At 35.1% G+C, this 13,707-nt stretch overlaps 1 protein-coding gene across 3 annotated transcripts in view; it reads right to left on the bottom strand.

Moving 5' to 3' along the window:
• CSMD3 (CUB and Sushi multiple domains 3) overlaps positions 1 to 13,707 on the bottom strand; it is a 1,374,620-nt gene that overhangs the window by 636,478 nt on the left and 724,435 nt on the right. For all 3 annotated transcript variants that reach the window (XM_049854130.1, XM_049854131.1, XM_049854132.1), the window contains one exon: positions 10,301 to 10,404. In XM_049854130.1, the coding sequence (XP_049710087.1) occupies positions 10,301 to 10,404 (104 nt within the window). The remainder of the gene's footprint in view (positions 1 to 10,300; positions 10,405 to 13,707) is intronic.

Raw genomic sequence — 13,707 nt, 5'->3', positions numbered from 1 at the left:
CAGTCCTCCCAAATGCATAAAACAAACTATAACAGTACTTGTAAAAGAAATAGTTCCACAATAATAGTAGGAGACTTCAACACACCACTCTTTGTAAAGAACAGAACATCTAGAAAGAAACTCAGCAAAGACACAGAAGATCTAAAGGCCAAAATCAACCAACTTGACCTCATAGACATATAAAACACACCACCCAACAGCAACAAAATATACATTATTTTCCAATGCAAATGAACATTCACCAGAATAGTGCTCATTTTAGGCTACAAAGCAACTTTCAATAAAATACAAAACATGGAAATAATAAAAAGCATTCTCTCTGATCACAACATCATAAAAGTAGAAATCATTAACAAGAAGATCAAGAAAAAAAAAATCAAATAAATGGAAACTGAATAACACCTTAGTTAAAAACAGCTAGGTAATAGAGGGAATTAAAAAAAAAAAAAAATCTAGAATTAAATGAGAATGAAAACACATTTATCCCAAAACCTTTGGGACACAGCAAAGGCAGTGCTCAGAGGTCACTTTATAGCAAAAAAATGCATGCATCAATAAAGAAGAATGGACAAAATTAAAGCATTACCCCTGCAACTAGAACAAATAGAAAGGGAGAGCAAAGGAATTCTGTAGCCGTCAGAAGAAAGAAATAATAAAGATTAGAGAAGAAAAAAATGAAATAGAGAACACAAAAAAATAGAAGTCAGCAAGACCAAAAGTTTTTTCTTCGAAAAGATCAAAAAAAAAAAAAAAATTGACAAACCATTGGCCAAATTGACAAAAGAAAAATAGGAGAGAAAGCAATAACCCGTAGGAGAAACAGCCTGTGGGACATTATAACAGACTAAACTGAAATAAAAAAGATCATAACACAATCCTCTGAAAAACTGTACTCCAAAAAATTTGAGAACCTGGGCAAAATGGACAAATTCCTAGAAACACACTGCCTACCTAAACTAACACAAACTGAGATAGAAAATTTGAACAGACCCATAACAAAAGAAGAGATTGAAGAGGTAATTAAAAAAAAAAAAAAAAAACCTTCCTACAACAAAAAAAAGCCCTGGCCCAGAGACTTCACTGGAGAATTCTACCAAACATGTAGAGAACAGCTCACACCAGTGCTACTCAAACTATTTCAGAGCATATAAAAGGAAGAAATACTCCCAAATTCATCATATGAAGCCAGAATAACCCTGATACCAAAGTCATAAAAAGACACCAGAAAAAAGAAAATTACAGATGAGTATCTCTCATGAAATACAGATGCAAAAATTCTCAACAAAATTTTAGCCAATAGATTTCAACAACATATCAAAAAAATAATACACCATGACCAAATAGGATTCATACCAGGTATGCAAGGATGGTTCAACATTAGAAAATCAATCAACGTAATCCACCTATACATACAACAAAAGAAAAGAATCACATGAACATCTTGATGCACAACAGGCATTTGATAAAGTCAAACACCCATTCCTGATAAAAACTCTCAGTAAAATAGAAATAGAAGGGAAATTCCTCAACATAATAAAGGAAGCCCTGCTGACACAGTGGCTAAGAACTCAGCTGCTAACCAAAAAGTCAGCAATTTGAATCCACCAGCTGCTCCTTGGGAATTCTATGTGGCAGTTTTACTCTGTCCTGTAGAGTCACTATGAGTTGGAATCAACCCGATGGCAACAGGTTTGGTTTTTTTGTGTACAAAACCAGCCGCCAACATCACTGCCAAAGGAGAGAGGCTTAAAGCATTCCCTGAGAATGGGAACAAGACAAAGATGGCCTTTATCACCACTCCTATTTAACGCTGTGCTAGAAGTCCTTGCTAGAGCAATAAGGCAAGAAAAAGAAATAAAAGGCATCCAAATTGGAAGTAAAGAAGTAAAACTATCCCATTTGCACATTATATGATCCTATACATTTTTTTTTTTTTTATACATACAGAACCCCAAAAATTCCACAAGAAAATTACTGGAACTAAAAGAAAGATTCAGCAGACTAGTAGGATAGAAGAATAGCATACACAAATCAGTGGGATTCCTATACACCAATAAAGACAGCTTCAAAAAAGAAATCAGGAAAGCAATACCATTTAAAATAGCCCCTAAAAATATAAAAAACTTAAGAATAAATCTAACCAGGACATAAAAGACCTATACAAAGAAAACTACAAAACACTATTGCAATGAATCAAAGGAGACCTACATAAATGGAAGAACATATCATGTGTATAGATAGGAAGACTCATCATTGTGAAATATACAAATACACAAATGATGGTACACACATGCAAGGATAAAGAACAAGGATGAATCCATGAAACATCTCACAACATGGATGAATCTGGAAGGCATTATGGTGAGTGAAGTAAGTCAATCACAAAAGAACAAATATTGTGTGAGACCACTATTATGAAAACCCTAGAAAAGGTTTACACACATTGAAAAAAAAAGGTCTTCGATGTTACGAGGAAGGGGAGGTGTGAGGAGGGGAAAGCACTAACTAGACAGTCGACATGTGAAGGGAAAGACAATACACAATATAGGGGAAGTCAAGCAGAACTTGACCAAAGCAAAGTCATGGAATCTTACTAGGCACATCCAAAGCCCTTGAGGGACCAAGTTACTGGGGTTGAGGGCTGGGGACATCTAGGTCAATTGGCAACGTGGTTTATGAAGAAAACGTTCTACATCGTACTTTAGTGAGTAGCGTCTGGGGTCTTAAAAACTTGCAAGAGGCTATCTAAGGTTTATCTATCGGTCCCATCATGTTAAGAGCAAAGGAGAATGAAGAAAACAAAAGACACAAGGAAAATATCAGTCCAAAGGACTAATGGACCACATGAACCATAGCCTCTAGCAGCCTGAGCCCAGAAGAACTAGATGGTGCCTGACTACCACTACTGACTGCTCTGACAGAGATCACAATACAGGATTTTGGACACGGTGGAAGAAAAATATAGAACAAAACTTAAATTCACACAAAAAAAAGATCAGACTTCCTGGTCTGACAGAAAGCGGAGGAACCCCTGAGACTCTGGCCCCCAAACACCCTGCTAACACAGAACCGAAACCACTCCCAAAGTCCACCTTTCAGCCAGAGATTAGACAGGTCTGTAAAACAAATGATAACACGTGAGGAACGTGCTTCTTAGTTCTATCAAGTGTAGGAGACCCAACACCCACCTAAAAACAAAGATGAGAAGGCAAGAAGGGACAGGAAAACTGGACAAATGGTCACAGAGAGTTCAGTGTGTCACAAAACTATTTGCGTATAAAATTTTTGTTTGGAAAACTAGCGCTGTAAGCTTTCGCCTAAAACACAGTAATTTTTTTTTTTTTTTTTAAACGGACAATGTTCTTGACAAAGTAGCTCATCAAAACATACGGCTCAATGAACTGAGAGCAATGATAGTCTGTTTATAAACACAATAAATAGAAAGTTGCCTTTTCCATAAGCTAGCACATTATTTATTTAAAAGAATTAAAAATTTTAGCTATGATGTTTAAAATACACACACACACACACATATATACATATATATGTATATACTGAAAAGAAGAGAGGCCAGGGAAGAGTCCTGTTAGCTTATACTAACATAATCTAAGAATGAGATTTTACATTATACTAACTTTTTCAAGAGAAAATGGAATTTCAAAGCAATAAAATGAAGCATGTCTGATGTCCAGATCAGTTTTTTTTTTGTTTATTTACCTTTTTTTAGATGTTTGTTCACACAGAATATCACCCAACATCATCAGTGTATACTCATAAAATTTCCAGGGTTATCTTAAGAATAGAAGATGCTTTTTTTCATCTTTTAGTTTGGAAGTTTTCACTTAATTAATCTTTAAAGTATTTCCAGGAATCTAATAATGCAACAGTAAAGTGTGCAAGATAAAAGATAGGAAAGGGAGGAAGAAGTATGTGTCTCAGAGAATGCATTTCTAATCCTCTCAGTAGGCTACTACTACACGATTGAGACTAGGGTAGGCTAATAATCAACATCTCGTTCCTTCACTACGAAAATGAAGGCCAGAAGTTATTCAATGCCAGGAAGTGCGTCTCCGCTGGATCTCTCAAATAAATTATACCCATTTGCACTATCAGGTGAGTTTACAGGTAAAGTGTGACAATATCATATGGAAAACATTCTGTGAATAAGTAAAATTATTTTAACAACCTTAAGATAGATATCATAGGTGCTCAAATTCATTATCTGAATTTTTGTCGATGATCAAATTCGCATTCTGATCTCTATCAACACTCGTCAGCACAACACCATGAAAGATGTTATTTTAACATTGGTATAAAAAAAAAAAAAATTTCCTCCAAGTAACTCCAGGGGAGAGAAAAGGAACCAGAGAGAAAGAGAAAGAGAATGTGTGCAAGATATGAATCGGCCATAGATTTTGGCACAGCAAAGGACGGAAGCAACCAATAACCAAAACGTCAGCTCATTCTAATCCCTGAATTATAAATTTAAACTCACGACATAAATTATGTTAGTAATTTTCATCTGATAAAACTATATCAAGAAGTTAGCACTGCATTTGACGTCCTCCAATTACAGTGCGTGCTCTATTACTAAATAATTTTATTGTTCAAAACTTTGTTACAAGTATTCCTTTGCAGCCATGCATGATCCAAAGTTTCAAGGTGAAGAGATATGGCACTTTGATTGTTTTTAAATTATTGAATTACCAGAACTATATCAAAACAAATATCATAAGAATTATTTTTTAAAACACTTCCTAAGTAATTATTTGGGAGACTATTTGTTGCTGAACAAGTTATGACTTTATGGACTACATTTGTAATGAAACATAATAAGGCAATTTATTTTACCTTTCTAGACCCTGAATAGTAAAAGAATATGAAAAACAAAAATATTTTAGATTTTCAACACTTAGTCAGTCCTTTGATCTGAATGGGATAGATAGAAATGCTTCCTGTGTGGTTAAATATTTATCAGTGATATATTATTTGTTTACTAAATTATTTAGAAATTACAAAATTAAATATAAACTGAATTCACCTTCTTATAAAAGACTAAAATATTATGTCAGATGGATTGCTGTTTAATAAATATATTTTGATGTTTTCTGGTTTATAGCAGTTTAATCTTTTAAATAAATTTATTTAAAAAATAGATTTTTGGTGCCAAAGTGACTCTCTTGCACGTGGATCAAACTTAAGAAAAGACAAAAAGGATTTCATAGATGAAAAAATGGATTATTAAATGATTTCTAAATAGAGACAAATTATTAGAAAAGCATTATTTAAAATAAATTCCCTTAGACTGATGTTTTTAAGTAAGTTCCTGAAAATTTATTATTCCACGTGCGTAATACTTTTTTTTTTTTAGTCCTCACAAGAGGGGCTCCTCACCTAAGCCACCGCTCCTCTGGCCTACCTTTAATCCAACCCCTGCCAAAGAATGTACCTGCCTGGTGCCTGAGTCCCCTCCTCCACTTGGAGATCCTAGACTAGTTTCACTCCACAGTCTAAGAACAAAACAGAGTAAACCTTTAAAATGTTATAAAGCAATGTGAAAACTGTAATTTTATGTCTGGTAATTAAAAAAAATAGTATTTACATTCATGTTTATACAATTTCATACTAATTTATTTTCATTTTATGAAAATATCGTTCAAGATGGATTTGGAATAAAAGAAATCTTCGTTTGCGAAGCACTGCTTTAGAACACATTGGTAACTGGGACCCAGGAATTTCCCACTGCCATGACCTGCATGGGACTCTTTTCTAGGTCCATATTCCCAGGATCCGCTGCCCACATGTGTACCCTTAAACCGGCCAGGCAGTTATTTGAAGGTATGTGGCACTTTAAATATGCAGGCTGGGGTCTTCTCGTGCATTGGAAAGAATAGAGCTGAGGTTGGGAAGAGAAGGTGGCCAGCTGCAGGCTGGGGCTGGGAAAAGATTTCTCTGTGCCTCCATGTCTTAGCAAGGACATCACACAGGTCCTAACATTCCAAATGCAAAATTGTACTTCCAGGTTATTTTAAAAATACGTTTGTCAAAGGAGGAGGATGGAACATATTGTATGTGATAGTTTGTAGCTTGATTTATAACCTTTAGTATTTCAACATTTGATAATGTGAATTTCCTTTTGCACTCTTGTCCTTCAAACTGCAAATGCTATGGGTGGGCCTGCAGTTGGGAAAGTTAAACTTACTAAGAAATATGCTTCAAGTTCTCTCAAATTTATATCAACTTCTTTGGTGGATATAAACACAGTAAGTGCTCTTACAACAGATCTTAGAGTTCAAAGGAACTTCTGATCTAATTCCAACTCTGTAAAAATCTCTGTTAGCTGGTTGTCTACCTTCTATTTGAACACCTTTTGTAGGTGGACACTAGATAAATTCTGAAGTAGCCACCCTTACCCAAGGAAAAGAGATTTATATTTTTAGAGAACTGTAATCCCCCCAACACCAAAAAAAGGGAGGACACCAAGTCTGAGAAACATATTTCCTGGTAAGGTACAGACAGATATTGAACAAAGATGTGAATCACACAGATTTTTCAACATTAATATAACTTCTCAGAGTAACAGAAATATAACAAACGATTATGTAGAAGTACTACACAAATGCTACCACCCATAGGTCAGTTTGTCACACAGTGGTAGCTTGCATATTGCTATGATGCTGGAAATTATGCCACTAGTATTTCCAACACCAGCAGGTAATTCATGATGGACAGGTTTCAGCGGAGCTTCCAGACTAAAACAGACTAGGAAGAATGGCCTGGCAATCTACTTCCAAAAATTAGCCAATGAAAACCCAGTGGATCACAATAGAATGTTGCCCCATATAGTGCTAAAGGAAGAGTCTCTCTAGGTTGAAAGGCACTCAAAATACACAGTAGCTGCAACAACTGACTTGAGCGTACCAATGATCCTGAATATGGCACAAGACCGGACAACCTTTTGTTTTGCCGTACTTGAAACTGTACTGAGTTGGAGCCACTCAATAACAGCTAATAACAACTACTACACAAATTAGGGACAATATGACAACAGCAATGTAAGAAAAGAAAGCGTGTAATGCTATCTTCTTTCATTCTCCTAACAGCAGTGGAAGACTCAGCTTTAGCCTCTAAGGTACAGCTATCTCTATTTGATTGTTCCCTCGGGTTATAAGGACTTTTTGTCAACTTATTTCTACTTTGTTTGGTCTCATGTTGTCTAGCTAACTCTGAGTTCACTTTCTTCTTAAAAAAAATCAGTTCCAGTCCTGTCTCTTTCCTTTAGTTATCTCATGCTTCTCACCTCATCTGCAGCGTGAACTCACTAAATACAGGATTTTCATTATTCACCTTAAAACATCCCCAGCCCTACGGTCCAATATAAAAGGAAATAGGGGCATGTTTACACTTGAAGATGAAAATTGTAACAAGGATGATGAAAACACTAAGGAAAATTATAGTAGATTTTTGCACAATTGAGGTCAAATAAGAACGGCTTCAAAATTCTCTAAGAAGTGAATATTAAGAAGATGAGGTGGCGTGTCTTCACAGAGGTTCTTTTGACTCAGTAAGACTTCAGTTTTTAGATAATGCATGGGTATATTTAAATACTTATAGTATTTCCTCTCAGTACTGAAAAATTATTTAGTAAAGACCATTGTCATATCTCTTCTGTGTTACAGTTTTGTGAAAATATACGCAATTAAAACAAAGTCTTTTGTGTATATGTGTGCTTGTCTCATAGTTTTATGATTGCTTAAATATAATAGACTTTCTTACTCCTAACAATTCCACACTCACTGAGGTGTCAATTTAGATATACTGACTAAGCGGCCTGAAAGGTAATGGTCAGTGGAGACGAACTATTCAATGAAAGGTCTGAATTTGATAGTGTAGGGAAGCCCATTCAAGTACTTGGTATTCTTCTGAAAAGTAATATTTAATGGTCATTTTGTGTCATTAGTATAATAATTTGTTCTGTAAAGAAAATATTGATATTAGATTTCACGATTGCCTTCTTAATTTCTCCATTGTCATTAGAATAGATGGAGTTACACGGTATGTAAACATATTATTTATGTTTTTTAACCTCCAAGATTATATAAATCATTGGTCAATCATTAATATAAATCATTAATAGATGTAGTCTTTTATATTGTAATGGTTCTAAGGGTTGAGTATTTAAGATAAAAATTCTGACATCTTTTTGTGTCTCATTGGATTACTGAAAAGATGCATGTCTTTGTATATTTTCTACCTATAATTAAGTATTAGTCAAAGATCATATTTTTAAGGCCATGACTTCTGTTTTTAGCATATATAGAAGATAAGTTTACTAATAAATTTTGTTAATCAAAGGAACAGAAGTATTTTTATTTGGGAAAAAAAAATAAATTTAAGCATAAAACAGTCTAAATCATGTGTTTTAGCAGGCATCACATAGCCAAATGGCTACAGGCCTAGAAAAGCGATGCAAAGTTGCTTAAAATCTCAAGTGTAAAACAACACAGAGTGGGAGTATGAACAATTTATGGCTTCTCTAAAAGGAGTAGAATAATTACTCCAGTCAATTTTGCCATGTGATAGTCCAGGCCTAGTGTTGTCAGTTTTTCAAAAGAAGCCACATTTCTAGATTATTTTATGTGTTTTTCAGGTTTCTAAAACATTATCCTTACCAAACAAAATATCTGCTGATAGTTCAGCTCTTGTGGCTGCAAGTTTTCAATTTAATTTTTAGTTAATTAAATCCAACCTATCAGGTATAAATCCATAAGGAGGTCAAGAAGGAAATGTAGATTGTTCCTGGATAACAGTAATGCAATGTGATAATATGTCGAACTGCCTAAAATAATATTGATCATTTTTTTTAGGGGGGGATTAAAAATGAAGCTATATTATATATAAAACAAGAAATCAAGCAACACATGTAGAATCTGTAAATTACTGGCCCCTTTGTCCAACACATCTTATGAAGCACATTATTGAACTGTAGTAGGCTCAGAGATGGAAAACCGAATTGTGTTGATCAATGATAGCTATGTTCAGAGGGAGAAGTTAGAAGTCGAGATCAAGAATGTATGAAGATAAGTAAAAAGAGTAGGTTCCCCCTCCCACCCCCTGAAGAGATAAGAACTAAGAGAGCATGATATTGGAATTTATCACGTACATAAAGGGTAAACCCTGTGTTTTATCATAGGATTCTGGAACAATAATGCTAGGAGAACTTCTTGTGAAATTAAAGAGAGAGAGAGGAGAAGAGAAATGAAAAAAGGAAGAGAAAAAAAAAGAGTGCTTTAGAGAGTTTATGCATGATAAAGGCATTACCTTCAGAAGTTGTTTAGATAAAAATAGTTTTTGTTTGAAGTTTAGACCAGTAGTCCTCAAATTGTGGCGTGCAAAAGGATCACCTGGTAAGTCTACTAAAATGTAGATTGGGCCCAAATCTCACAGGCACTGTATCAGTAAGTTGGATATAGTTAAAATCTACATTTTTAACAAGTTCCCCAGGTAACTGTGATGTCCATTTTTAGAAATACCAGGTTACATAAGCCTGAATTACACATCTGCAGTTATAAAAGGAATTTCAAAAAAGCTACTGGCACACGCTAACCTTTTGAGGTCCATAGCACAGAAAACAATATCCTTTCCCTGAAACAATCTTCCATGACATTGTCAAAAGTAAATTATTGGGTTGAGTAGACCAGGGACGTGGCATAATTATGTCATTTGTATTTCTTTTTTTCGAATGTATTGATTCTTTTAGCTCAGTTTAAAAGCAACATTTGATCCATTAACTATCTCAAATCTGAGGGTGGTTCATTGCTAAACTCATCAAATTTCAAACAAATGACAAAATCTCATCTTCTGATCTTGTTGGACAGGTCTGATTGTGCTGCCAGAATGTGAGGATCTGTTACTCTGCTACCAGCATCAGAGTTTTGGAGGTCAAACTTGTACTTGTTTTTGCAATGTCAAATTTTCAATCTGTGCGTGGGCAAGGGTGTTTTCTCAAAGCAAGGCCCCATGAACCAAGCTATAATTTCTTTCTAGGGCTCCGTTTCCAAATGGATCCTGTCTGGTAATGAATTCTATGAAATCATCTTTAGATTAAGAGCCTGAAGGCTCATTAAAGAAGGAGTAATAAATACATAGTAGTTTGTGGTAATAACTAAATTACCATTTTTTTTTTTTTTTTTTAGTGGTAGTTGTGGGAGGGATGATGTTAAAAAAAAAAAGTAGCTTTAACGTAAAATTCCATAAATACCAGATTGGTAAAGTCAAGAATAAAACATTGAGAACTTACACTTGGAGCACTGTCCTAGGGTCTCCAACTTCGCCCCCATCACCAATTGTCAAGGTATCATAGCCAATCTCTAGATCGAATTCTTCAAAATTTATCTGGATAACCTAGCAATAAAGAGAAACAAATATCTCAGAAGTATTACATTATGTAATAAAAAGAAAGCAATGACAGAAAAAACATTTAAAATGCACATCTATGGACAAAATCATAAAAATAAAACTTTTTTTTTCCTATTAGTAGACTTATTTTTAATACGTATGTGGATTTCATACCAAGGTAGCCAGATCATGTCAGACTATTTCTGAATTTCAGTCATTATATCCTCACATGCCTTTTTACTTGCTGGGTTTTACCTTCTGTAGTAAGTTTTCAATGAAATGGCAAGGCTTCTGCTTATAGAATACTTTTATCTGAAGCATTTGATTAATGCATGATTAATGCAAATCTACTTTGAGAAGGCTTTAGAAAAAGTACATGTAGGTGGAGAGTGGTTTTCCATATATTTGCATATATTTTTAGAAAGCTGACAAGGAAAAAAACACAGTATGCTATTTTCATTAAATAGTAAAACTTAAAAAATGTTAGAGCTAAATTTGAATCTAGATTACCAGATTTAATGGCATCAGGTTTATTTTTGTGTATCTTTTGGTAACAGAATTTCTCAAATATATTAAAATGTGCTGGCAAAACCAGGAGCACAATATTTTGGGAGCTATTTCATACCATGGCATAAGATTTAATATTATTTCTCACTAAAATATACTCATGTAGTTGAACAATGTTTATACACCTATGTAAAAATTCATATCCAATTATACTGCAATGCTTAAATTAGGAAACAAATATAATATTGAAGAGTAATATAATTATCAGTACAGAAAGAAATTACGTAAATGCTGTCCTCTACACAATCGCACCTGAACAAAAAAACTCACAATAAAGTATTATTCACTGCCTGATAAAAGAAAATAAATATCTGAGGTTACCAAGGAAACCCTGGTGGCATAGTGGCTAAGGCTGCCAACTAAAAGGTCGGCAGTTCAAATCCACCAGGTGCTCCTTGGAAACTCTATGGGGGAGTTCTACTCTGTCCCATAGGGTAGGTATGAGGTGGAACTGACTTCACGGCAACAGGTTTTTTGGTTTGTTTTTGGAGGTTACCAGTGTTAGTAGAGAATAAATGAAAGAGATATATATGTTTAATGATTTTCATAATTATTTGTTACCTTGGTATCGTAAATAATTCTAAAAAAAATATATTTTACATCCAGGTTTTTTTGAGCTATATGACATAAACCAATTTTTTTTTTTTTTTTTTTTAACGCTTCTTTCTTGGTTACTTACTGATTACATATTAGCATTGACTAAAGCAATTGTTTTGGCCAAGTTTAAATGTAACATGTAAAATGGTCATTTAAAAAAAAATAATTTCCTTCTTTTACACAAAGTTAAATATAAATACTTTCAATTAACAATTACCTGACAATGGATGTTTAGGTTAGGTCTTTTTCTCATTTTTTTTTTTTTTTTATTATTATAAGCAACACAGCTGTTAATAATACTAAGCATCTTTTGGTTCAAATGTGCAAGTATGTCTATACGTTATACACTTAGGAGTGCAATTGCTGGGTCATAACAAACATTCAGGTTCATAAACTGTGTCACACAGTTTTCAAAAAACTGTTTTATCAGTTTAAATACAACTTGTGTATTGTATTAATTTCTGCCAATGTAGAGGGTATAAAAGGAGATAATATTTTGCATTTGCTTCATTACTAATTAAATTAAAAATCTTTTAATATATATTTATTTGTCATTTATGTTTCCTTTTCTGTGAAATGCTTGCTTGTATTTTCAACAATTTTTATCATGTATTACTTGGCTGCTTCTTATTGATTGCCCGGTAAACACATTATACTAGTGTGTCTCTTTTTTTTTTTTTTTTAACAACACCAATGGAAAATAATAATATTTGTAAGACACAATGAGGTGAACAGCCAGGGAGGCTTACATCGTAGCTGCTTGATCAAGCCCCGACCTGTCACCAAGTGAATTGAGATCAGTATCTTAGTTGCACCTGCAAATCCACTCAGAATACTATTGGGCTTAGCTCACCAGTTGAGAGAAAGGAAACAGAAATTCTTACAACTGAACCAATAAACAAAACCATGATAAATGGCAAAGAAATTGACATCATCAAGGATTTCTTTCTTCTTGGATAGGCAATCAATGTCCATTGAAGCAATAGTCAAGGATGTGACTTTGGCCAACATGATGCCATAGACAGGATCACTATGCTGTCCCTCCATAGCAAAGACCTGAAAAACCAAGTAAAACAGAGGCAAACATTCCTGGAACCTGAAGTGTCAAATGAAGAGATAAAGGACTCAGCCAAGCACTGAATGGAATAAGAAACTGACAGAGGACAGAGAGCAAGGAGAAATAAATGCAGAGGGCCCCATCGGCTAATGCAGCACGGATCCACCATCTTGGACTCCTGTCAGGGATCGGTGGACAGGGAGCACAGGAAAGCATCTTTATGAAGTTACCAGCAGAAGACAGAGTACCCAGTAGCCAGTGATATATGCTTTCCTAATCCCCCCTTCTTCTCTACCCTTTGGCCTCCTCTGCTTCCTGCCAGCCACAGTCTCTTGGCTGGGAGGCAACTGCTTTGGTCTCAAGATGCATGAATTTGGCCTGCCCATACCAGCTGGGCCCCTGATCTGGTGTTGATTGTTTCTGTCTTTTTGGTTTCTTCTCCCTCTCCTTTCTCCGGAACACTTGGCTCTATGTGCCATCTTTGCTTCTTCTTGAAAGGCTATGAAGCCACGCTTGACTGGGGAACCACTCCCCCAGCTGGCGTCACCATGCTGGTGGGGTCCCTGGGGCATTTTTCCCCCCTTGTTTTACTTTGTTCTGCTTTGTTTTCTTTTTCTTTTCACAGCTTGGGAACCCCTTCTAGCCAGGCTGCACTGCACAGCTTAGGAGCCACTTTCCCAATCTGTGCAGCCATGTAAGTGGGATCCCTGGGACATTTTGATTTTTCTTTTCTTTTTCTTCTTTCTGTTTGCTTTTTCTTTTCTCTCCCTTTTTCCTTTTGTTTTTATTTCTCAGTTCTCATCTCTCTACATTTATCTTCTTTTCCTGTCTCCTAAATAGCTGGTGATGTGTGACATCTATATCCCCTCTAGCCAGGCTATACTGTGCACCCTGGGAGCCCCACCGGTGGGACTGTAGGACTCCTAGGGTTTTTTTTTTTTTTTGCCAAATTTTTATTTAGTTATTTTTCTTTCTTTTTCTTCATTTCTTGGTTTCTCATCTCTCCACTCCTACAGCAAACTCCCTTAGCACTCCTTTTTTCTTTCTTTCTTTGTTTTTGGTTCCTTTTTCTCTCTCCTATTTCCCAT

This window comes from Elephas maximus, chromosome 15 (assembly GCF_024166365.1).
Source record: "Elephas maximus indicus isolate mEleMax1 chromosome 15, mEleMax1 primary haplotype, whole genome shotgun sequence".
NCBI classification, from domain to species: Eukaryota; Metazoa; Chordata; class Mammalia; order Proboscidea; family Elephantidae; genus Elephas; species Elephas maximus.
Note: the sequence above shows the minus strand (reverse complement) of the source record. Positions and strands in the feature narration are given on the sequence as shown.